General features: G+C 39.7%; 1 protein-coding gene across 1 annotated transcript in view; it reads right to left on the reverse strand.

Annotated features, from left to right (window-relative positions):
• Positions 1–10,461: 10,461 nt before the first annotated feature.
• The window catches only part of ROS1 (ROS proto-oncogene 1, receptor tyrosine kinase), a 71,887-nt gene continuing 55,843 nt past the window's right edge, over positions 10,462–26,505 (reverse strand). The window contains exons 42-44 of the mRNA XM_042884036.1: positions 25,309–25,443; positions 21,256–21,419; positions 10,462–11,924 (exon numbers count right to left, since the gene is read on the reverse strand). Coding sequence (XP_042739970.1) covers positions 11,773–11,924; positions 21,256–21,419; positions 25,309–25,443 — 451 coding nt within the window. The 3' untranslated portion in view covers positions 10,462–11,772. The remainder of the gene's footprint in view (positions 11,925–21,255; positions 21,420–25,308; positions 25,444–26,505) is intronic.

The raw sequence follows: 26,505 nt of genomic DNA on the forward strand, positions 1-26,505 counted from the left end.
CCTTTCCTTTCCTTTCCTTTCCTTTCCTTTCCTTTCCTTTCCTTTTATTTTTTTAGTTTAATTTGGCTCTTGTGTAGACAGTACTTCAGTGCAATTGCTTCCTTTTTCTTTCACTTTTTCCCCTCTTCTAATGAGGAGGACTGGGTAATACAGCCCAGATATGTTTGGATACATTCATGTAAGCAGTCATTTACTGCAATGACATTTACCATTCACTTTGACTGGGAGCATTTCCAACCATGAGGATTTATGCATTGAATACACAACTATTGCTATTGATATTTGCTCTCCAGACAATATATTTTTATAGCGTTGCACTGTGGAAGTACCTAAACACCAAAGTCAAGTCTTTGGCTTATGGTGTTAGGTACTATGCAAACCACTTTTAGAAAGGCTCCCACTATGGGTGTGCTGCAGTCTGAGGGAGTTTTGACAAAAACCTGCAGCAGTGTTTTGCTCACTGTGTTGCCCTGACTGTGGGAGGCTGCTCATTGCCTCTGAGGTTTGGGAGTGTGTGGGGCTAGGGCTGCAGTTTGCATTGTAAGAGCAGAAACTTCACCCTGAGCATTAGGCTGCCCAGCACAGAGTGAGTGAGTTTCCTAATGCAATAGCAGTGTAAATAAAACCTCGGTGCTATTTCATAAATCTGTTTTATTCTTCTTTGCATCATAGATTAATTGCTCAATCAGGAATGTGCACAAGAAATCTGTAAATGCAGAAGGTATGCTTTCTCTGCATTACATGTATCTTACATGCCATACGCAGACTGCTAGGGTCTCCCTTCTACCTGCAGTTTTGTACCGGCTGCTGCTCTCCAGCCATACTCAAGCAAACAGATTATTTCAGAGGTGACATAAAGATATAACAGTCCATGCGGGCTCTGGGGCAGGAGGCAAAGGGCTCAGAGCTGTTGCAGAGCAGTGCTGAAGCAGGTGCAGGGGCAATCAGCCACAGAGTCTTCTTCATTTTAACAAAGATTCCCCTCTGACATAGCTGCAGTTGCAAGGATGAAGTTCAGGGCTCCTTAAAGACAAATATGTGCTTCTGCATTTGCAGTCTCCTGTCAGCTAGTCTTAGGGTGAATATTTCTTCCTTCCTACCACCTCTTCCAGTGGGTTTTACATCAGAGCCCCTAGGGGAGGGGAAAGTAGTAGAGGAAGGGAGGAGAGAGCCTGAAATCTCTGCACTTCCCTCGGCTCCTGCCCTGCCTGTCCTCAAGGAAATGGATCTGCCCAACTCCTTGGGTCAGAAGCAGTCCCTCCTCACTTTGCCTTTGATGTCCTATTAAGGTTCACAGCAAGCTCTAGCAAGGGCTTAAATGTTGGTCCCTTTCTAAAAGGAACGCAAGTGCTGTGGATGGCTTAAGATACACCAAGGCCTCTGACTGGCAGTTCTCGTGCATCTTTTTCTGGGCAAGGGGTATAATTAAGATGCCCTTTTGGTTACAGAAAGGCGAGTCAGCTCCTTGGGGGGTTGTGGTGTCCTGGCTGACTTCCCTGGCCTGCCACCCAGAGGAGCAGTTGCAGAAGGGGAAGGAGAGAGATGAGGTGAGATCATTTGGAGCACTGAGGTGATTGCTTTCAGGGCTAAGCAATGCTGTGTAGGGAAGTGGGAATGAGAGATGGGGAAAGAAGAGAAAAAGGAGAAAAGGAAAAACAAAAACAAAAAAAGAAAAAGAAAGAGAAAGAAAAAGAAGGAGAAAAAGAAAGAAAAAGAAAAAAACTTCCATTAAGATCTGGGGCTACAATCCTGGGAACTGAGCTATTGTTTACCTCCTTCCATAGTCAGCCTGCTTTCTGAACTGGCTACCCTGATGAGCAGCTCAGACCAGATGAGTCCCACTGTTAGTGTCCCTCTCTAATTATATCTAAGGAGTTAACATTGCATCACATTTTCTACTGCTTCCATTACCAGGGACAGTGCACGAATGCTGTACAACAGGCCTACAGGCACTACCTTCAGTGAGAAGTCCAGTGCCTTCTCCTGCCTGAGCTCCCTGTGTGCAGTCCCACCTGCAGGCATCTTCCCTCCTGTTTCACCTGGTACGGTTAGGCTGCAAGGTGCCTCCCAATTCAGCTTCCCTATTTCTCCTCTCATTCCATCTTCTGACCCCTGATCCTCGCCCTCCCTGCTCACCAAGCCCCTTCTCTCCAGCACCTACCACCGGTCCAATGCTACAGCCACAAGGAGCAAAGGGGTGCCACGATGAGGGACATGAGCTTTGTCATCAGCACCTCTTGTCTGTGGTTGAAATGTCAGTACTCGTACAAGAAGCAGAATAGAACCAGAAGAGCCAGCATATTGGTTTCCAATCCTGCACCCTAGAAGAAGGAGCTGGGTCTGAATCCCTGGCCCAGCAGAATAAACCTTTTTTTTTTCACAGGAAGAATCCTAAAGTGCTGTGACAGCCCCAGTTGCACAGACACAAATGATTATTTTCTCTTGACAGACCTGCACAGCTCCCTCTGTGTATTTAACTGCGGTCACAGTGAGCTGGATCAGGAAGGGGACACTTGATATCTGCTGTTTCCGTGGTTGAAATATTTGTGAAGTTAGCGCATAATCTGAAAGCAGAAGCTAATAAATTATAGGGTGCTAATTGGGGCCGGAGTGGAGCTGTCAATCATATTATCCTAAACACACAGAGACCCTCATAACCTAAAAAGGCAAGAGAGGCTCCAGGAACAGCTCCCAGTTGTCACTAGCCATGACCTCCACTTCAGTGAGAGCACAGGGAGCCAAGGCAGAGTTTGTTCTGCTAAGAAAATGCAAATCCTACCCTCATGAGGGCACTTGTATGTGTTTTTGTTTATCTTCTCCGGCAGTGCATTTCCCAGGGCACTTTGTTATTTTGCTTTGCCACCTAGCTTGTTGCTCTTGTGATTTTAAAAAACACACATATCTGAAAAGAATTTGCAACGCTTATATTTGCATAGCCCTTAGAGCCCTTGAGCCTATCTTCTGAAAGTTACTTTATTGCCCACACTTATTTTTCCTGTTTCTCAGGCTCTAGAAGCATTCATTTTTCTGGGATGCTGCAGGGGTCTATGATCAGAGTCAAAACACAACTGTGCAAACATCATAGCAATGGAGCACCTGCAGTTATTTTGTCACTCATTTTCTTGAATTGTTTCCATCAGGACCTTTGCATTTTATTCAACATGTAGCATAAAATTGAATCAAAGACTATTGAAGAGGATTTTAGCACACATTTACCACAGAAATTCATGCCTGTATTAGAACAAGAGGCATTTCAGAAAGGCCTCTGTGGAGAAAGGGTCTTGGAAAAAATCAAGGACAACTCAAAAGTGGGAAACCTTGTTTTAGTGGCAGCATGACTGCTACACACAAATCTGAAAAATGAGCAACAGTGAGGCCAAGCCCTGTTCCTCCCTGGTGACACCTCAGTGATTGCCTAGGTTTGCTGCTGCAAGGCCACATGATTAAGTGCACAAAGACTCTTAAAGATTTTTCTAAGCCTGCCATTTTCCCCACCATTTGTGATACTTAATTTAATCATTTTATGGTAACGCTGAATGCTGACAATCAGCAGAAGTAGTGGATCTTTCCCATTTCTGCTGTGAAAGTACAGCTTCTAGCCTGAAGCCAGCAGACAACTCTGGGTGGGGCAGGCGAGGGAATGTGTTTCACCCTGGCTGGGGTTCATCGTGGCCATCCCCTCCCTGTGCAAAGCAAGACAGCAGGGCTGCCTGCATCAGCACATCATATAGATGTATATATGCGATAGAAAGCCCTGAAGAGTGGCAGTGTGAAAAGAACACTTCATCTTTATGAAATTAGTCCATGGTCACCTGCAAAATCGAATCAACTTCCTACCCAGTCAGTGGAAACACAGTATGTCATGCTGACATCACATTAGACACTTCACATTTATATTTTGGAAAATTTTGTTTATTAATTAGAAGCACGAAACTATGCTCAACCTTAAGTGTAAATGTAAATAAATTGGCTTTTTAATTTTCTAAAGAAATCAGTGTGTATAACAATACTTGTACAGCTGTTGCTGCTCTCCTCTCCCTTTTTGTAGAATCATAGAATCATTAAGATTGAAAAAGACCACTAAGATCTAGTCCAACCATTAAGCCATCATCACCATACTATGCCCACTAACCATGTCCCCCGGTGCCGTTTTCAGTGGAAAGGCATTTTAAACATCTCCTTTACATGTGGCATTGAAAGTTGCTCCTCTCCTGACACAGCAGTTCCCACACATCATGTTCTTATTCACCTTTGCTCCTACAGTTTCCAACAGAATTTCCTTGTATTGGCCATTTCTGACAGGAGCTCACCCTGAGGATAAACATACTGTTCTTCAAGATTTGCACTGCTGATACAGAAAATCTTCTCTAAGCTTTCTCAAAAACAGCAAAACCCTTCTGTCTGCAAGTGCAGAGTAGTTTTAATGAAAGAAAGCTTAGCACATTCAGTGTAGAGTATCTGCATTCATGGAGTTTGCATACAGAGATCATGTCACTAGTTTGGTTTTAGTCAATTTAGGCAGAGGATAATTCTCTTATTATCTTAAGCAACAGACTCAAAAATTGTGGAGTGATGTCGTTGTTAATATGGCAAAGACTACGTCTGCAGACAAACTGAGGAAAGAAGAAAGCTGGTGAGCTCATAAGGCTGGATCTTGTGGGTTGGTTTCCATTGTTGGGTGTGTGGTGAGATCAGATTAAAGAGACAGGAAGACGTGAGAGAATATATTCTTATGAAAAGTTAATTCTGTGACTCCCAGATACTCTGTAAGAGAAAGCTAAATATACTTGTGACTGGAAATTACCGAGAACTTACGCATTTTCCTTCTGAAAGGTATGAAAATTGGATACGTAAAGAGAAATACACAGATTAATTAGAGGACTTATGTCTTAGTGACATAAAACAATGTCAACAATACACTGAATTTCCTGTGGAATGGATAGAAAACCATAGTTGCTTACCATACTGCACAAGAGTACACAGGTATTTCAGTATCCTGCCTCTGATAATCACTGAATGACCTACACTGCCAGAAAGGCAGGAGGAAAAAAAAAGTAGCAAAAAGAAAAGCCTGTTATGTGAACAGCATTGCAAAACAGACTAGTATCCAAACAGAAAGTGGCTATTTTACAGCTCACTTCTTACTGTAAAAGATAGAAGGCAGTGATGAACATGCTCCAAATGTAAAACGTCATCTGAAGAAGTTAACTTGTTATTATAAAAGTTATTTTATACAGTAGTATCATTCATGCAATTGGCAATAATGATAATATGTTGGCATCATCATTTGGCTTTGAAGCACAAGGTTTCTGATTATTTATTGGAGTTAAAACATAATGTCAGGTAGAGGTGCCAAGTGTAACTATAAATACAACCTTGAAAAATCCACTTGGTGCGCCATCTCCTGCAACTCATTCCAGCATGCATGTGAAAGAAAAAACTTACCTGAATCAATTAAAGAAATGAAGATGCATTAGAATTATTTTAACAGAGCCATTAGTGCTGTTTTACTGACATTCTTCTCTATAATGACTATTTTCACATCTGTTGTAGATGAATTAAATCACCTTTGAGTAGTAAGATGAAGCTTGGAATCTAGACGAATACTTTCTTACCTTCTCAGTCATTTATGAAATACATAATCCTAAACCTGGATCAAAGAGAACCAGTTTCATCTTTTTACGCTCAGTAGAGTCAACCTGAGGACTGAAAATATTATGAGCATCATGTTGTGGTTTAAAAGAAAAAAAAATGAGAATTCAGTTGGTTCAAATAGATGATAAAATTTTCTCTATTGAAAACAGCTGCAGAGTATCATACAAGGGTGCAGTGGCTCTGCTAGAAGTACTTTAATAAGGATCTTTGTGCCCCTCGTAAAAGTAGTGAGGAAATCAAGTTCTGAGGGACTTAGTGATGCAGATGTTGTCAGTTGGCTCTGTTATCACAGAATTATAGAATGGCTTGGGTTGGAAAGGACCCCAAGGATCATCATGTTCCAACTACCTACTACAGACAGGGTTGCCAACTGCCTGATCAAGTACTAGATCAGGTGCCCAGGGCCCCATCCACTCTGCCTTAAACATTTCTAGGAATGGGACAACATTTTTGAGCAACCTGTTTCAGCACCTCAGCGCTCTCTCAGTAAAAAACTTCCCACTGACATCTAATCTAAATCTTTCCTCCTCTAGTTTAAAGCCATTCCCCCTTGTCCCATCACTGTCTACCCTTGTTAAAAGTTGATTTCCCTCATGTTTATAAGCTCCCAGGAAAGCTGAGGAACCTCAACTCTTGATAAGGCACTTTCACCTCACAAACTTTTGGAATTCTATGAACTGAACAATAAACATGGATAAGAATTTTCTATTCGGATATCTATGTGGATTTCCAAAGGGCTTTCTATATGCTTTCTACAAAGATTTCCAAAGAATGAAGGATCCTCACCTTGATATGTATCTTGATAAAATCTCAGAGAAAAAGAATAGTAATAAATGGTCAGTTCCTGGAGGGAAAGGAGCTCACAAAGGCAACAATTTATTCTGGGACATGTATCATTTGACATAATCAGAAGGAACATTGTGGGAAGGCATGAGCATTTACGGAAAGAGTTCCAGCTCTGAGGAACTGGAAAGGATCTCACACATCAAAGACCTGATGATAGAACACCAGTTGAAATTCAAATATGAAGTGATTAAAAGATGAAGTACATAATAAAGTTTTAATAATAACTTCACAAATAAGCAGATAGACTCCAAGGATGTCTATCTAAGTGGCCATCATTGCTTAGATACAGTATGTGTGGACTGTGAAAGATAACCCCATAAAAAGTCATCTCAGTATTTAGAGTGCATAAAACAAACAAACAAACAAATAAAGTAGTAGGAATGACTAAGAAAATAATAGAGAACAGAAAATGTTCTTACGAGCTTTGAATAGTCTGTGTTTCTAATCTCTTGCTCTCTGAAAGGAGCTTGTAGAACTGAGAACAGTCTGGGGAAAACTGCGAGGGTGGCCAAAAGGATTGAAGAGATCCCGTAGGAGAAATAACTCGATAGGTTAGGAGCCCTCAGCGTGGGGAATGGTCACTGCCTGTGGGTGAGTGTGGGAGTGACAGAGCTCTGCAGAGTTGCAGTACCAAGAAACAGGAGGAGAGGGAGAAATCATTCTCTTCTTTCCTCTCTATAAAAACAAGGTAGTCTAAACCAAATAATTTTCTGGACTCTTTGTGTGATCCATGAGATAATCCCCTGGAAAGGGTGGCATTTGCCCAGACCTTGCTTCTCCAGAGTCCAAATAGTTCTTCAGAACCAGCAGTCGTATGTGAGATGTGGTGAGCCATACAGTGGGTGAGAAAGGCTCTACACTAGATAAGAATTTGCATCACCATGCCCTCCAATGTCACTTTAGAGTAATGAAGGACATGTGCAAAGAACCCTTAAAAAATTGCCCCCTACCTGCAAAATGCTGTGTGCCAGAAGAAATATATACTGGAGGGAAAGTAGCCTGGATCCTCACAGAGCAGGAAAGGTGAGAACTGTGCAACCACTCAAAAACATGATACTGCCATGTGAACAGTGAAGGAAGAAGAAGTATTTAATACTCTGCAAAACTTCAATAAACCCAAACCTGATACATGGGACGGCAGAAAAAAAGCATGTGCTGGATTTGTCTTTAATGGACAGGAAGCTTATTCTCTAATGGACAGCAGCTTTTCTGCCGCGTGTTATTCTTTAGAATTGCAACAGCAACATTAAACATCTCTTGACGTTGAGTTTTGATAGAATCCCTTCTTGGATCTTTACTTCTCGGTTTCATATGTTGTTACTTTTGCACTGCTTTATATGCAAGTAATCAGAGCTATTAGCATGAACTTTTCTAACTGACAGGTGCAAGCACTACTTGATTTCAGTATTAAATGGCAGTTTTTCCCACTCCCCTTTATTTCCAGTTCTTATCTGGGCAGGTTCTTTTCAAGACTATTCAGGTAATACTTTCTAGAAGGTTGGTGATGCTGAGGCAAGACTACACACTGCATTGAAATAAATAGATTTTTAATTGTAACAACTAAAGTGGTATTTGCTAAAGTCACAACAAATCTTGAGAAGATGAAGGTTGAAACAGTTTCCTCACTGATGTACATCATCTTAACATATTTAAACTGATGTATAGTGAGTGAAAATTGAGCCCATCTACTTTTATAGCCTGAGTACTGTGCTTTTCTTAAGAAGCTGACAGAATTGCCAGCAAGAATCTCTATACATTTTCAATTCAGATTCCAAAAAACACTTCCTGCTACCTACAGATCTTGGATAAATGATCTTCACGGCAGTGATTTCTCCTCTTACTTAGGTAGCTTCTGCTGGCTTATAAGGGGATCCATAGAATCATAGAATCATAGAATGGCCTGGGTTGAAAAGGATCACAATCATCATCGAGTTTCAACCCCCCTGCAATGTGCATAGTTGCCAGCCACCAGACCAGGCTGCCCAGAGCCACATCCAGCCTGGCCTTGAATGCCCCCCAGTGTGGGCATCCACAACCTCCTTGGGCAACCTGTTCCAATGTGTCACCACCCTCTGAGTGAAAAACTTCCTCCTAATATCTAAACTAAACCTCCTCTGTCTTAGTTTAAAACCACTCCCCCTTGTCCTATCACTATCAACTCATGTAAACAGCCGTTCCCCCTCCTGCTTATAAGCTCCCTTCAAGTACTGGAAGGCCACAATGAGGTCTCCCCGGAGCCTTCTCTTCTCCAAGCTAAACAAGCCCAGTTCCCTCAACCTTTCCTCACAGAAGAGGTGCTCCAGCTCTCTGATCATCTCTGTGGGCCTCCTCTGGACCCACTGCAAAAGCTCCGTGTCCTTCCTGTGCTGAGGACCCCAGGGCTACATTAGGTACCACACCTCATACTCATTATCAATGTACATCTTGAAGAAAGAAGGTAAAGATACACAGTATTGGCTGTACACTGGAGGATGAGTCTCTCAGCAGAATGTCACACAACTGTAGTCATAACAACTGCTTCATTTGTATCTCACATTTAATCTTTCTGATACATTAGGATTTTTTTCTCCTCTAAATATATGCTTCCTTAAAAAGATATTCTCATCCTTAAACCCATCTGCATTAACTTAAAAAAATATAGAATTGAAAGTCAAGATCCTTAAATTCAAACTTTCTTGAATATTTCACTTTGTCTGCCAAAGGTGGAGTCAGCAAAGGAGAGATATAAATACAGGCCAGGTAATGCCTCTTTCCTTTCCTAAGATGGAGTGTGTTAAAAGAGTCTTTCATGGCTGTTCATCCCTCCTACTGTCTCTAAAGGTATCTATGAGAAGCATTATGAGACACTGGCTGCTTGAAGGTGAGAGGTGTCCTTCAGAGAGTAAGGAAAATTGATGAGTAAAATGAGAATAATTATGAAGATTTGAGGCTTACTTTCATGGGGTAAAGAATGTAAAAATGTGATGTGTGGAGAAAAGTGTGATGTGGAAGTGTGAAATATTAAGAAGCTTTTTGCAACTAGTGTTATGAGTGGCCTCAGGTATGGTAACTTTGAACTCCCAGTCAGTACAGTCTTTGCATATGTACTTCTCTAAGACAGGAAGATAAGGAAGAGGGAGAAAGCAATGATGGGCAAGGTCAGACTCAGAGCTGAAAAATGGCATCATCAAGCATGCTTGGGACCACACTGTATGCGTGGGGAAGGTTAAAAAATGTGTCTTCCACTGGCTCCTGCAAATTATATACAAGGATTCTTAGATATGTGCTTAGAGACTTGTGTCTTATTCAATCAATTTTTCATACTGTTAGGTGAAATAGTGGTCAATATTCTGAATTTTGCTTGTTGGGAATGCATTAAAGTTGACACTTTGCTCTTCATCCTGCTCTAATAAACCCTCCATCAAAACTAGTTTTCCAAAATGCAAACAAAGCAACACTTACCTTCTTGTCTGTTCTTTTTGTATCTTTGGGTATTTGTGACTGGTTTGAGATGTCAAAGTTTTTACTGTTGTTGTCACTGTTACTCACCTTCCACACTAACTCAATTTACTCATGTTGGATAGGCTTTAGCATCATCATTTTCCAACTCAGACCTATACAAGATTAAATTGACGTGGATTATATCACAGACGTAGTCATGGGGCCTGTGAACATTGCTGCCTAGATAAGCTTCTTGGCAGGATTGAAGGCTTCTCCTGCTAATATCAGAATATCATGTGAAAAAGATATCATATGAAGTCATGTTCATTCTCAAACTTTTGTTTGCAGCTTGCTGACTGAGCAGTCCTCTTGAGTTAAGTGGAATTGCATGTGCATGTGAAGTCATCCTGGTGACCACAGAACAGAGATCTTCCTGGTTTCCTGTTTGAACGTGTTACTTGTTAGTAAATGTTACTCATGTATAAGTTACTGAAATGGAAGGAATATCTGTACAATTAAACAGAAATTAAAGAGAGAGGAAACATTATACAGTATTTATTTATCCATCAGTAATGGCCTGGTGAATATAGGTTAAGAGAACAAAAGATAAAAGAATTCAACTGTTGGTATTGGCAACTGTGGCTCGTACATGTACAAGTGTGGCTGAACTGTAAAAGGAAAAAATGACACGGTAACAGCCAATTTGAATCAGTTGTTTGGTTTGGTTTGGTTGGTTTATTTTTGGTCAATGATTTTTAAAGAATATTAATTCCAAAATACCTCAGTTTTTATTAAATTTTGAGGCAAGACTTTCAAATAGTCAAATGCCAAACATCTTGTTTATCTGTATTGGATCTCAATTTAAGAAACTTTTGGAGTTTGACTTCAGTGGCAATGTTCCTTAAAAATATCTACATTTTAGCATTAAACAATGCATTTTTACTACTCTCCAGTGTTCCCCACTCTGAAGAATTTGCATAAAAGCAGGACACGATTCTAGCTTCCTGACAGATGTCAGTGAATATCTGCAAAACTTACAAATTGCTATTCATGATGAAGCATTCTGAAGAGCTTACTGCTTCCGTTTACACAGGAATTATTTATATATTGTTTTATTATATATTTTGATTTGATTTCCAAGGACATAAAGGAAAAACATTTACCATTATTAATAAATGAAACGTGATCAACATTAAAAGGGAAAAGGAGTGTGGATACTAGATTCTCAGATCAATAACTGTACAACTTAAAATTTGAGATGATTGCAAGCGTATATTTAAATTAAATGACAAAATAGATCATCCCTGCAGTGAACAATCCAGCCACCTTTCTACAGTTGCCTACAGATTTGGAGATCAGAAAAATACAACTAGCATTTGTTAGCTTTTCAATTTTTATAATCTCATGAGTGCTCAATGAAGCTATACTTGAACTGTTTTTCTTTTCACAATCAGGTGGTTTCCTTCTGTGAGACAGCATTCTAGTACTGCTCTTTTGGAAGGACTGCTTGTGTCCAAGGTTTATGTCTCTGCGTAAAGTTAATGGGGATCACAGTAAAATCATTTTCTGTCTGATGGCAAGTTTTATTTCCTTAATCTACTTCTTGTGAAATGCATGAAACTTAGCATTTAGAAAATCAAAAATATGTGACTGTTGTCTTATTGTACACTGATTGTTTCAGTACCTTATGACATTCTCTGGAAGTTCTGATGTTTTTGAGTATTAGTGTTTGTTTTTTTTTTTTAAGAAATCTTTAAATGTATAATAAAGTGCATAATATTTTGTCTGTCTTACATCTTCTTTGGTAGAGTTCTCTCTTCTGTGCTCAAGCGGAGCGTTAGGCAGATGGAATTAGACCGAAGTATGTTCTGCAGAGCTGATGCTACCTTGATCTTGGTTGCTTTCTTTGACTACTACCAGATAATTTAGGCCTTCTTGATCCCTTTCTTCCATTAGAGTGGTTGAAAGAATGCTGTCTGAATCTGCAGGTGGAACATCAGTATCTGCATTTTAAAAAAAAACAAACAAAACAAACAAATTTCACCACAAAAGAAAGGTAACAACCCAGTGATATACAAGTAATATTAGAAAAAGCTGATTAGAAAATCAGCTGGTAGAGAAAGTCTGTCTAGTCACTGAGTGAAGAGTGAGTGATGAGTCAAACCTATTTTCTGCTATTGCTTGCGTGGATTATACCTTCCACCAAATCACTTAAGGATGTTTGGTCATCACTATTAATACTTTTGCAGATGGCAATACATTTATGAGTACATGACCTCTTTTGGTAGGAAAGATAGCCTGCATAAAGCTAAAATGGTAGCTTTTTGTTACCCTGCTAGTAATACAGTAATAGAGTCCTGTAAATGGGCAGTTTTCTGCCTACGAAGTTGCAGTATATTCCCTCTCTAGAAGAATTGTAATATTCTGTCTTCCAGGAAACATGAACTCAGCGGTACAATGTCTTCTATCCACTACTAAAAGCTTTACATTTTTTCTTGATTTGATGCTGTTTGCATGTATATCATCTGAAATCTATTGCAGGTACTATAACTTTTTTTCAAGTGATTAACCAAAAGCTCAAGTTATAATTGTTGCTATTCTGTGCATTTATTCCAAAGAACACTTTATTATTATTATTGTTATGCTCCCCCCTTATTTTACTTCACAACTGGAAAATGAAACGTGACATTCACAGTTATCTACTCATGAGAGTCACAGGTGTTTTGCCATTGCAGTGGGACAACAAACAATTTATTATGTCACTATAATGACACACACACATCAACTACAAGCTCAAAAGTGTTCTCCACATACTGGAGACCTCTAGAAAATATTATGAGGAAAAAGCACGAATAAGAGATTTGAATTTAGAAACCTGTTAGCAAAGTGGAGACTGGGACAGCACAAACTGCCTTCATACACCATGACTGAGAGCCACAAAAAATCATTTCATACTCACTTTGTCACTTCAGGACTATTATGGCAATATTTAGTAATTCAATCCCAACCAAGTGTTCACCAACCAGTACGGCTCTTCTGTGTATGTGGTTTTTGTTTAATAAATATTTTAATGGAAACCCTCAGGCACAAGTTGCCTTGGAAAAGGCAAGCTGGCAAATGCTGAGAGCATGTTTGCAGCAAACTCTTAAGAGAGAAACCTTAAAATAAGGACCCAAGTAAAACTCGGTATTTACAGACCAGACATATGCCGGCTGACCTGCCTAAGTATAGAACACTGGAGGAGCATTCAGATTTGTTTCCTGTATAAGTATCTGGAACTGATGAGGTGATGTTTACACAAATGTGAGTATGAGGTCACTGAGATATTTTTACCAGATATATAGATACATTACTAATTCTTTCCCCAACAGGTCTGAAGATTTACAGAATATATAAAATATTATAATCCTTTTTTTAACCCATATACCACTGTATTTCTCACTGCAGAGAAAAAGAGGTAAAAATCAGCAGCTTAGCTTTGTCTTACTTTTTGAGCTTTTGAGACAAAACAAGCAAGAAGTACTTTTTTGTGTGCATGTATGTGGAATGCTCATAGCCCATGAAAAGAAAGAGGAAGAAGATAGCGTTGATATCCTTTCTTCTATAGCACGACACACACAAGCTGCACAGCCATTGCCATAATGAGATTTGTTACTACAAGAGTCCTCCCTTTACCACTGTGTTGTCTTCTCTTAACATAGTGTTCAGTGCCCATGAAAGCTTAGCACCATTCTGCTGTACAAGCCAAAAACTCTGTGCAAAGATGTCAGGTTATGCAGTACAATGCTTGCCTCTCAAATAACTCAGCAAACAAGCAAATAGTTTTTGCTCACTGAGTTATATGACAGACAGAAGAGAGACAGAAGTTATATGAGAGACAGAAGATACTGAAAATTAACAGTTGAAAAAAAAAAAATTTTGTGTGAAATTTCTCTCAGAAATGTGAGACCTAGAGGCACCACCAATATCCTGGGAAACCATACAGCAATGTAGAGAAGTTTGAATAAAGTTAGGAAGCCCCTTCCAAAGAACATCAAGAATTAGAAGAAAGATAAAAGCTGGAGATGGACATATTCATGAGATATCTCTTTTTTCTTTTCAATTTTAACTTTGCTAAAATTAGTTGATTGATGTATAGTCATGCTGGGTTATACGTGAGTAAATGCAGGATGAACCATGTGATGTGATCCCCTCAGATTTCACAAGCAGAGCCTGGCTGAGGCAACAAATGTACCGAGAGGAGGCGTCCAAGGAACACCTTAATAGAATCTGTAGTCGTGCTGGGAAGTCAATTCCAAATACTTAAATCCTGCTGGCTTGTCCATACTGTGGACTGCTGCACAGTGTAGAGTTACTCACATCCACTCCAAACAACCTACATCAGGGCATGAGGTAGGCTGGCTCTGGCAGCGCAGTGATCAATGCAAGAACTCTGCTGAGAAGTAGGTCCCCACCATGCTCCATGCTCCCTCAGGTAGACTGCTGCCAATAATTAAAATACTATGTTCAAAGCTCTGCACTGTAGCTGTGTAGATACTTGTGTTAATTCCTAAATGCACCTCTTGGGATGTTTTCCCCAGTACTAGTTGTAAGTACAACACCTGAGCTAAACTGCACGTAAACTAATTACAATGCATCTCTTCATGGGTAGGCAGAACTTTGGTCTAAAGGACCCCACATTAAGTGACACAAGACACTGATTGCCTGACTCATACTCATGACAGATGGAGTTTGCTTGCTTAGGCTCCTCTGAGGAAGCCAGTCCCAATCTGATTAAATCTGTGCTTCCCCCTCTAAATCCCCGCATCCCAGCCTGCTGCTTCCTGCAGGAGGCAGTGGCCATGCGAGTGGGGTCATGTATCCTGCCTTTCCAGCACAGAATCCCTTTCCCTGCCCTCACTACAAGCTGTGCGGGCCCAAAGCATGTTTTGAAATCCTGCCTGGAAGGGTGCAAATTGTTGTGATGTCTTGATAAGCAGATGGTTTTGAGGTGTTTAATTTCAGAAGGTGACAATGTATAAGAGGAAAAAAAGTCCATAGAGAAGCTGATTGGTAGATTCAGAACAAACTGATCTGGAGATGTTGATCTTCTGTTATAGCTATTTCAAGGCCAGATCCTCAGCAAGCGCAAATTAGCAAAGCTCCATAAAAATAAGTGGGACATCAGCTAAGCATCCAGCCTGAAACATAACTAATTCTGGGTAACGCAGTGGCATATGATGCTTAGCACCTTCAACAGGTTAATGACCACATGTTTAGACGTACAGTCACATTTATTTCTCGCCATTTGTATCTTGGTTTTTCTCTTATGTACTCTGCCCCTTGCCCCTTCTGCACAGTTTGCATGGGAGTGAACAAGAGACTGGCTGGCATAACTGAAAAGTGCCCACAATGGGAACATCTGCAGAGGAAGTGCCTGGTGATGTACCTTTGTTAAGGGAGAAAAAGGTGGTTACCTAATGGTGGCTGCTTCATCTCAACTGAGTCAATCAGCTCCAGGAGATGTTCCTGTGCTTAGAGTGTTTGGCCAATACCTGTTGGCCACCTGGAGCTGGAGGTACTGTGTTTCAGTTTCTGCACATTGCCAGTAAGAATATAAATAGAACAAATATATATCCGTTTTAATGCTCTGCTCTGTATTATGTATCAGTGGAGATATATCTGTGTTTCCTGTCTAATGAAGCATATGATCTTGCATGGCTTGAGAGTGACTCACCGACCTTGCTATTCTGTCAGACACTAAAGATGCTAAAAGCAAGGATTTTGTCCATCTTGCATTTTTACTGCACTAAACTGCTTGAAACACTGACTGCTTATTTTTCCTCCACATTTTGATAGCTTTTTTAGAGTTTTTTTAGAGATTAATGGACTGAAATGCCTGTATACAAGATACTGTCTTGGGAAACATACATATAAACTTTTTTATTAACTAGTTCATTATCATGCTTAATAAAAGAGCACCAAAACCAGCCAGCTCCACACTTGTTTCAATAAAATGTGTCTTGATACATAAGCAGGGAAGCACCTCCATTCTCCACGTCACAAAGTAGGATAAATTTTACCAAATTTTAATTACTCAGATGTTACATATCTGGTTTAGGCTTTTTCCCAGGCTCACTTTACAGTCAATTGAGAGAGAAGACAAGGATGTCTTTTTGTGGAGATACTAATTTCTCATATTGACCTTTACACAGTAATGTCCCCTGAACATGTGTACAACTCTCTGGTGACTATCAAGTGGCCTAGACAGACAGAGTAAGCACAGCACCTAAATTTTATTTGGTTATATCTGCACACTCATACAACACAAATGTCATTTATAAAATCAGATGATCTGATATCATAATACATTTTTTCCCACTCATTGCAAGGCAAAGTTTCAGCATTACTTTCCATGCAATGTCATAGAACTCATGTGCACTCTGAAATCAGAAAGCATTTGTCTAGGGAACACAAACAAAATGATCACCCCATCAAGTTTCCCTTTTCCTGCAGTGTTGTAAGCATTCACTGTTTTGGAAGAAGCCTTTTTGTTGACCTCTCCTGGCTCTGGGTCAGGCACTCACTGAACTAAGAGGGGAAGAGGATTACTGAATTTCAGAAAAATACAAAGGAGGCTAGATACAAGGTTTAAAAAATGTCTCTTATCAACACATCTGCTTCAGACAAGCTTCCGTTTGTCCAAGTGATTACTTTAAGACTGGAGAGGTGTGCAAAATAGTTTCTAAAAGGCAGCTAGTTTTAGGAAAATAAGCTAGTGACTTACAAAGCAATCCAGTACTACCCAGACATATAATTAACAATGAGAGCACTGATCCCAGATTTTAATACCAAATCCCCTCAATGAAATGTTTTGTACTTAGTTTAAAAAAAAAAAAAAAAAAAATGACATTTTTAGCACGTGCCTTAATTGCTGAAAAAAACCCTAAATACACTGAGTGTTTCAGCTTCCCACATTTTCCAAGAGGCATCTCCAGTTTAGGGATTAAAACATGATCTTTTAAGGCTGAACTTGCTTCCATTTTTTTAAACAAAAACGCTTACAGCTCTTGAACAAAACAAAATACTGACGGCAAATGCAAGCAGCTTTTGAGGAGTCTTTTGCTGTAGTTGCTGTTTTTCTCTAGTTATTCCAGAATCCTCTGCTTTCATCAGGACAGCCTTTTCCATCAGTAACGGTGTTGCTCTGACAAAGTTTTTGAGCAGTTCTGTATTTCTTCCTTATAGGTCCAGAATGCATTACTGGGAGCAGCACTGATAAGAATAGTCCTCCTGTGTCAAAAAGGCAAGAAGCTGCTCCAGCTGCTTAATGCCCATTTGTCTGATGTTGACAAAGATGTTTGCCAAAACAGACAGGTGTTTCCATACCCATAAAGGGGAATGCTTGGGACTTGAAAAATATAGCACTGTCTTGAATGCACAAATGTAAAAAGTTGTTTCTGAGAATAGATGGACTGGTTATTTTTACAGCAGTGCAGAACCATGCTTTTAGCATGCTGACTCATGATGTTTCTTTTGCAGTTATTGAAAAGGAGGGAAGAACAGCCTACATTTCAGCCACGAGTGGGGCTCTTGAATCAATTCCAATTTGATTCAAAACCAGTAAAGTATCCCACAAATATCTCAGTGCTGCAGATGGAAAGAACTTCCCTTACTCAAAATGTTATCACTTCTTGCCTGCCCATAGTCAATGTCTTGGGAACTCTGTAAGAGCAAGAAAGAGTAAATGCTCAACTGGTAGATATCAAGAGCCTTTAAATTCTCTTGATGCAGAGGCACTTGCAATGGGTGCTGGGACTGGTATTGTGCTCATCTGCTGAAATAGAGAAGGAATGAGGTAAAAGCAGATCTAGCTGCATAACCTCATTAATGCTACTTTCAGTTGAAATGAGTGAGAGGTAGGTAAGGAAATACCCATAGAGATCCCACAGATATGCAGAAAATATTTAGTGAAACTGATGCTTTGTATGTATTAACTGCAGTACTTATCCTGTAGACTGCCATCCCAAAGGAACAAACTCATGTTCTCCTGCCTGTGACATTTTTTTTCTGTAAAAACATTATTGGCTGCCGTAGCCTGAGAACTAATCTGCACATCCCAGTGGGCTGCTGCCTAGTCACTTGGTGCTGGAAGAAATACTGTTGCTTATAGCTGGCCATACTTGCCACCCTTTGGTCAAGGAAGCAAAGTCAGACTCTGCTGAGATTCCTTTACTCCCTTTCTAAACACCGATGCCAGGAGCTGCTGGTGTTGCTTGGACATATTTATTGCTATTTGCTGCTTCCTTTATATGGGTAACTCTAGCAGCAGCAAAGCTGGTATCTCTTCTATCATCCCTTCACTATCCTGTTAGTGTGCTCTCTAGACCACTGACATACTTTCTATATTAGTTCACCCATACTTGCAGTCTGCTTGACGTACTGCATTAGTAATAATGTTGATAAGAAAGTCTAACATTTTTTCAGCACTTCTACCTGTTAAACAATGCTAACAGCATGTACAGACCTGCTAATGGCCTAGCTAACTACAAGCAGGTAAGGTTTAACAGAATTTTGAATACGTATTTTCCCATGTAAAGCTAAATATTATAGTTATTTTGAGTTCTGTTATTACACTTTGCTTGACATTTGGCTCTTTCTTTTGAAACCACATCTCCTGGTGAGAGCAAGCATTTCTTGGCAGCAGGGTAATGATAGGAGTTTCATTACACACAAAGGCCAATGACTACGTAACGTTTTTGGAAAACCTTGCCCAGGACAATCCATCATGGAATGGTATTTTGGATAATTTGTTCTGGCCGTCATCTTCCTACTACTGCAAACACAAGAAGTGCTCCGTTTAGTTCTAGCTAAAAATGAATGCAAACTTAGAGCTACTTTAAAAATTACTTACTTCTGCAGTATTCTATAAATTGCAGACTGATACTTCACGCCCCAAAATGTGTGGTGGGATCACGAAGGAGCATGCATTTTATTCTTGAAGTTTGACTAGCACATGAATTGCTAGTCCTTGCATAAAACAGCCACACTTTTGGAGCCAGCATTACTCTGAACTCCATCACAAAATGTTTACATTTCAGGCAAAGAAATAATTGAATGAATTTAAGCTGGATATCTGCAGAAACCCTTCAGGCATGGTTCCCTGATCAGATAATATGGTAACATTAAAACATTACCAAGACTCCAGGCCTTCGGTCAAGTATGCAGCGTACAGTTTGAATGGACTTGTAAAGACTCTTGGGGAAAGAAGAAGATAGCCAACAGATAAACTATAATTTTCAGGGGGGGGGGAAGTATGTCTGTTATAGAGACATGTAAAGATTTTATCAAGTGTTCAGTAATTTAAAAGAACTTACATGAAAGAATGATATGTAGATGAATTAATTTTGAGTTATACTGTTTTCTGATGGGCATCTCAGTGTGAAAATCATTAGAAGGCCTGAGGAGAAGCCTAACGAGGAATTTTGAGAACTGAAGCATGCCTAAAATCCTGGCTATGGAGATACCTGGTACAGTATCTGAGATGAGATTTCTAGCTTCTAGACAGCTGCATTTAGGTGAGATAAAATCCATACAAAATATAAGGCCTATTAGCTTGGGCAAGGTGCCTAATTAATTGGCTGTAATCATTTCCTGAGCTAATTCCAGGCTTAAATTTGTGCCAGATTAAATATCTTTTTCCCTGAACACCACTATTCAAAGCAAAGATGCCCTTAAATAAATTAGCAAATTATATTACATGCATATGCACTAAGCATTTCATTATTGGGTAAGGATGCAAAATCAGCTGGTTAAAAAAGCAGGAAATGATAGGTTATCAGTGCTAGCATACTTTGGTCCCAGTGCATCAGTGATATAATCTTTGGCCTTGTATGAACGTGTCATACTGAATGGATTTGATACAGAGTGAAATTATGATGGGGAGGGGGGGGGGCTGGCATTTGTAAAATATCATTGGATGACACCAACTAGCAAAATATTGAATAGAATATCATTAACTGAGAATTCAACAATGCCAGTCAACTGAATGTAAGTAAAATATGTTGAAAAATGGCTATGTAATTGCATAAGTGAATGCTGCATCATTCCTGGAATTTATCACAATTTGTTTGAGGGTGGGGAAAATCAGAAAATACTGAGGTATTAAAACTGTTTACGAGACAGAGTGAGTTTCCAGTACAAAAACTTTTTGTGGGAAAAAAACTTCTAGAAATTTTAGCAATTACTAGTTTTTGCTTTTTTTGGATTGGGAAGAACTTCTTTTAGCAGAGTTGGTTTTTTTTTCCCACTAGAAAAGCAAAATAAGGAAACAAGTTAAATGAAAAGTAACTGTGAAATAAAAGTGAGATATTTCAAGAGATAAAAACCTTCTTTTTGAAGACATTCAAATCACACCATTTACTAAGTCTCCATTTTTTCCTAGATTTAGCCATTTGGGAATTACTGAGGATTGGAAAATCTTGTTCTGGCCCAAGTCACACTTGCTCAGATTTGACATCAAATTTGACTTTTCAGGTTTGACTTTTCAGATTTCTGTCTACAAAATTGTAACAGTATTCTTTTGTAATTGGGCTTTGTTGTGTCCATTGTCTTGAGTATATCTTCCCTAACATCACCTCATTTTACTCACGCACAGTGTGCAAAGCACAGGCATGCTGTGATTCCTGGCTGGATCTATCACAGGCAAAGATAAAGTCTGCCTTACTTAGGTACCTAATTTATGTTCTGTTTCAGGTAACCACTGAACCAGTACTCCTAAAGTAAAAGCCGAAGTGCCACCTTTAGCAAATGGGGAAATTGAAGTTAGGTCTGAACTGGATGTGTTTTGCGATGCTTGCTCAGTCTCAACCTCATACATTTTTTGCTTGGTAATTTTACGTGTGCTTTACCTAATGTATCATACCTACTGTTGCTTAATACATCCTCACGAGTTCACAAAAAGAGAGGAAAGTTGCGACTTTCCAGTACTTGAGGGGAGCTTATAATCAGATGAGAGATCAACTTTTTATGTGATCAGATAGTGATAGGACTAGGGGGAATGGCTTTAAACTAAAAGAGGAGAAATTTAGGTTAGATGTTAGGGCAAAAATTATTTGCTCAGAAAAAAATTATTTGGCACGTGCTGCCCAGAGAAGCTGTGGATAACCCATCCATTCCTGGAGGTTCAAGTCCAGGTTGGATTGGGCCCTAGGCAGTCTGATCTGAGGTGGCAGCCCTGCCCATGGCAGGAGCTGGAACTGAGTGGGCTTTAAGGTTTCTTCCAACCTGTGATTCTGTGTTTACACTGTTGCAGCCTTGGGCAGAAGGTGTAGTGACAGTGCTGCCCAGGCTTACCCTCAAAAGCTTGGTTGATGAATCCAGCCACTGACTCTTTTTCTTCAAGGAAGTAGCTGAAGCACAGTGGAGAGTGCCTTATCTCCTGCAGTTTGTGCTGAATATAAAAGAAAGTTGGTCTGTCGTGAGGATCTTGGGCCCAGCATCGTGTCATTAAATCGCGTCTGGAAAAAAGAATTGATAAAAAGTAAGTATTAAAGATGATAGAATCATCCATCTTATCATTTAATCCTCTGACAAGCAAGTTTAGTGTAGATTTTCAACTTCTGAAGAGTTCATACATGGCGCAAAGATTACCACCAGCTGCTGAAGGAAGAAAAGCAGATTATGAGTCAGTTGTCAGGAATACTCACCATGAATGCTTTCAGTTTTGCCACAGAATGGATACATTTTTTGAGATTGGGAGCAGTTATAACATTGTAAGGCCAAAAAAAAAAAAAAAAAAAGCACCCCCAAACCCCACCAATACCTGCTCACAACTCTCACAACACTCTCTCCTAAAAAGTGGCCAATACTTTCTGAGGAAGCAGACAAGAAAATAATTGTGTGACAGTAAAAATTTCACTAAAACAAAACAAAACAAAAAAAAAAAAAAAAAAAAAAAGACCTTGAAGCTATTAGCTTATTTTATTCTCCTTCAGCTACAAAGATGTTCAAAGCAAGCTCTCTGGGACAGAGAAGGTTAATTTAGACTTCTGCTCCCAGACCAAAACAAATAGGAGTACATTTTCCCATCAAAGGCAAAAATGGTATCAGTTTTCTCTGGGTGCAGGGATCCTAGCCCGACCTGTACAAACCTATTGGTATCATTCAGTGGAAAAACTGCCTTTCTTGTTTGTGTAAAGGATAGGGCTGATTTACACTGCCTACTCGAGGGCATGAATTGCGGCAAGCCCCAGACACACAAAAACAAATCTTACAAAAGCCAGGGGGAGCAGGGCTGAAAACCAAATGGCAGTCAACACCTGGGTACGTTAAATGTTGGGAGAGGGGTCCTAGGGCCTCAAAACCAGAGCGCAGCATTTGAGCAGTCAGTGAAAGGACGATTCAGGAAGCTCTTCAAGGAATGCAGAGTATTCACCTCTAAGCCATAAGTTCAAATCCTCCCCTGACAAACAGCCTTGCTGTGAGATCTGAGTTATGCGAAATGAATTGGCTTGCTCAGAGGATTCAGTTTAAAAAGGAGGCTGCTGTCCTTTGACACAACTCAGTATTTTATGGAACTCCTGATGACAACTCTCTACTTCTGATTTTTCCATGATATTTTTCATTAAAATATTGTGTTTGGATTAAAAACATCAGTACATTTTTTTCAGAATCACTTTTCACCAACCTATATCACACAGTTGCAGATCTGTTAGTGTGATACCAACTTCTCAAAAGAATTCAATGAAATCTTAAGGATCTGGAAAGTGATAGTAACTTCCAGTCACTGAATCACTTCCTCTCCTTACTTACTTTCAGCTGTACTGTTTATTGATGACGCAAAAAAATACAGATAGAAAAGTGCTGAATTGGGCTGGAAGAGAAATAACTCCGGTTTTCCTTCTATTGGCAACAACATATCCATCACAGTCAATTCAAAAGCCAGCTTTGGATGCTGGAAACCAAACCACCTACTTTGTGGTCATGCTGATTTGTAGGATGTTCAAGAAGAGGACCTGAACTGCAGGTTAGTATCTGGACTCTGATGGGCAGAGCCTTGTGCACAGAGGTGCGCAGAGCTTAATGAATGCACTGCTGTTGTGACAGAAAGGAGAAACAGAAACCAACAGAGGGAAAAAGAAATAAGAAATGATCCACAAAGTCACTTATGAAACAAGAACTTGACAAACGCAGATTCAGAACATTTTTGCATTCCTAAGACAGTCTTTCGAAACAACTACTTTTTAATGGACCATTTGCTTCCCAAAACCATTCAGTTTTGTAACTGAGTGGGAATATTCACTGTTGAAAAGACATTAAAAGATGCTCTGCCTGAACCTTGGCATGCTCTTGCATTTAAAGCTAACACTCTGGGTGGCTGTACAGATGTGGGTCTCTGACTGCACAACTAGTGTCATTCATACATCTGATTCATATTTCGATAAACACAGTTCATCTACAGACCCCCAGGTCTCTTTTTCAGTTCATTTCCAAGCTTTATGTATCTGCTCTTCTCTTGAGGAAACCAAGATATTCTGGAACAATAACTTAAGGAGGCCAGGGGCAGAACTTCTCTTCCCCTACCCCTAAAAAACGAAAACAATCCCACTTCCTAATGCTTTCACACCCAAGGTTTCTGTGTCAACTCTCCTTGCTCTTGCAGTGCAAGCCTACCACAGATTCCTAAACACTTCTCAGCTGAAGTAATTTGGCCTTTGAACTCTCTTCCTATCAACGATGGTTTGTTTTGTCAAATGACAATGAGAAAGCCAAAGTATCGGGAAGACAATCACCGACTGCTGATGTCCCGATGCAGGTTCAAAACCACACGGAGAGCAGCAGGAATGTCAAGAATCTCAGCATGCCATTAATGACCGAACAAAGTAGCAAAAAAGCTATTTAGGCTACTGACAGAAGCTGCACACAGGTGCTGAGCGTTCACCAAATGAGATAAAAAGACCATACAGGAATCTAAGAGCTCATTCAGCCCCTTGGCTTTCAAAAACCAAGCTGATGCTGTTAGGTCCTGATCCTACAAGTCACAGCCTGTGGATGAGAGTTTAAGCTCTACCTGACATGCTAATTTGTGAGTCCTAGGACTTTAAAAAAATACTTAGGTCAACTTTTTCTTGTTTCTTCTGAAGACCTTGTTGTTCACTTCAAAGGCAGCTTATAAACCTTTATGTGAGCTTGAACACTGAACTATCATATGGGTATACTTCATCTCCTATGCTTTTTTATTTGTGGGTCAGCTGTCAGGAATTTTTTAAGGAAACATTTTTCAGCAGAAAGTACTGAAACTGAAGTTGCTGTTGGGCTCCCATTAGTGCTGTCATTTCACTTCCAGTTTGCACCGTGTTCTTAAAAAAAAAAATTATAACGTCTTCAGTTTCTCCAAATGGTAGCTTTTTCTTCCCCCCCGCCCCCCTTTCTTTTAATTGTTAATGCAATATTTCAGCTATATCCAGATAATGATAAGTAATCACCATTCGGAACTAAGAGCGTTGTAATTGATGTGGGACCTATTATGGAGATCCAGGCTTGCCAATCACAGGATCAGTTTCAAACCATTTCCTCAGCCCCAGGAGTAAGAATTCTGTACCTTAAGTACCCTCTTCTTCCATTTGTAGGACCAGCTGTCAAATGCATTTCTGTGACTGCTTACGCAGAATGGTTGTATAGGATTTGAGACATGAAATTAGGCTATACTGAGTGATCATTGGACTCAGATTCAATTTCCTCATTCATACACCTCTGTCTGGTATAGATATATTATATGCATTCACTTTTTTTCTTTCAATTACAGCTGAATTTTGTACTCAAGATACAGTTTGGAATTGAAACCTTTGTTTATCCAGCTCAGCTGAAGTCTAATCAGAAGTGCAGGCTTCTTTATTTTGCTCTGCTTCAACTTCTCTTGTTGGCTTTTTTACAGAGAGGTCTGCTAAGATGTGCTATCAGTGAGAAAGCCTGTTATGTCTACTATCAATGGCACATGGTATATAGGACCAAGTTAACTCTTCAATACAGTCGTAATAACTTCTAACCAGTTCTGAACTGGTTGATCACGCATTCCCAGTCTGTTATTACTACTGGATTCATGCCTAAGGCTTAATTTATGTTATCTCTAAAGCCCTCTTTAAAAGACAGCTATGTATCAGCCATTAAACTTTAAGACTTCATTTTCAGTTCTCACTGAAATTCATGCTCACAGGCAGTTCTACTGGATGAGTTAGGAGCAAAGTGGGCAGCTACAAATGCAAGCTGTTTTATCTAAACAACAAAAAAATGAATGGATGTTAGATTTTGCAGGGGTGTAAGTAGCCATTCAAAATGATAGTCGCCTGGCAATAAAGCTATTGCTGTCTTATAAATATTATCAACAATATATAAACAAAATTAACTTACATGTCATCAGGACAGTTGTTTGGAGATTCCAGCCTTCCTCCTGATCGTACATGGTGTAAAACTTCTATATTGGAAAGACCCGGATATGGCTGTTGACCCAAAGTTAATGTTTCCCACATTAAGACTCCAAAAGCCCTAAGAAACACCAACAATAAATTTTGATTACCATGGTGATGATGAGCAATCTCCCTATCATCAGGTAATTAAAAGGGCTCCAGTCTAAGAACGAGACTCAAAAAAATTAGGAGCAAGTTGTTTTAACGTGATGTAAAACACTGGACACATCCTTAATCCTGGCTCTAGAATTGCTAAAATAAATATATACTACTAACACATTTTCCTAGACATGGTGAGATGCAGTACAGCATCCCTAGGCACCACTCTCCATTTTCGTATGTCTTCACTTAAACAAGCATTTAGAAATTGCTGGAGGTGTCACTGGAAATGGAGAGAGTTACAAGTTCTCTGAAGCACCACTCATAAAGCAATCAGCACCTCATTGGATTTGGCACAGGGAACTAAGCGGACTTTTTAGATAAAGGTAAGAGTGGCAGTTAAATGGATAGGCTGTAGGGCCGGAAGACTTGACCAAGATCGGTGAGCTGTAGCCCACCAACTGTCACCCATAGCTATCCAATCTGAAACTATGTGAATCTCAGGTTCAGCAGAACTGAATTGGTTTGCTTTTTTCCAGGACTCCTGACAGGGTCTCTGCTTCTTCACCATAAACCCAAATCTGCCCAAATATACCTTGCAAATAAAACTCTGCAGCAAAGTACTTTCCCATAGTGATGCTGAGAAATTTGGGCTTCAAAATAATGAAGTCATCGCTACAGGGTGAAATGGTAAGGGGAAAGTATTTGTTTGTAGGAAGGAAATGTCAATTAACCTAATGGAAAACAAAATGGAAAAAAACAGAATATAGGCAGTCAATTCAGTGCTCAAACAGGAAAAATAAAAATACAAATAAAAAAATTGGGCCTTGTACAAAGCTATTTCATTGAGCAACACAATTTTTTCCCATCCAGGATCCCAGGGCTACAGCCCAGAGCATTAAGTAAAGAAATACTTACAAGCAGATACAGTTGTTGTGCCAAGTTTTTTACCAGTTCACAAAAACACCGCATAGGAAGAAATCTACCTTAGCTTGTGAATTATTAGAGATGGAAATATTCAAGCTTATCATTGCTGCTGTAA

Source organism: Lagopus leucura, unplaced genomic scaffold, assembly GCF_019238085.1.
Source record: "Lagopus leucura isolate 7727_CA_CO unplaced genomic scaffold, USGS_WTPT01 Super-Scaffold_73, whole genome shotgun sequence".
In the NCBI taxonomy this organism is placed as follows: domain Eukaryota; kingdom Metazoa; phylum Chordata; class Aves; order Galliformes; family Phasianidae; genus Lagopus; species Lagopus leucura.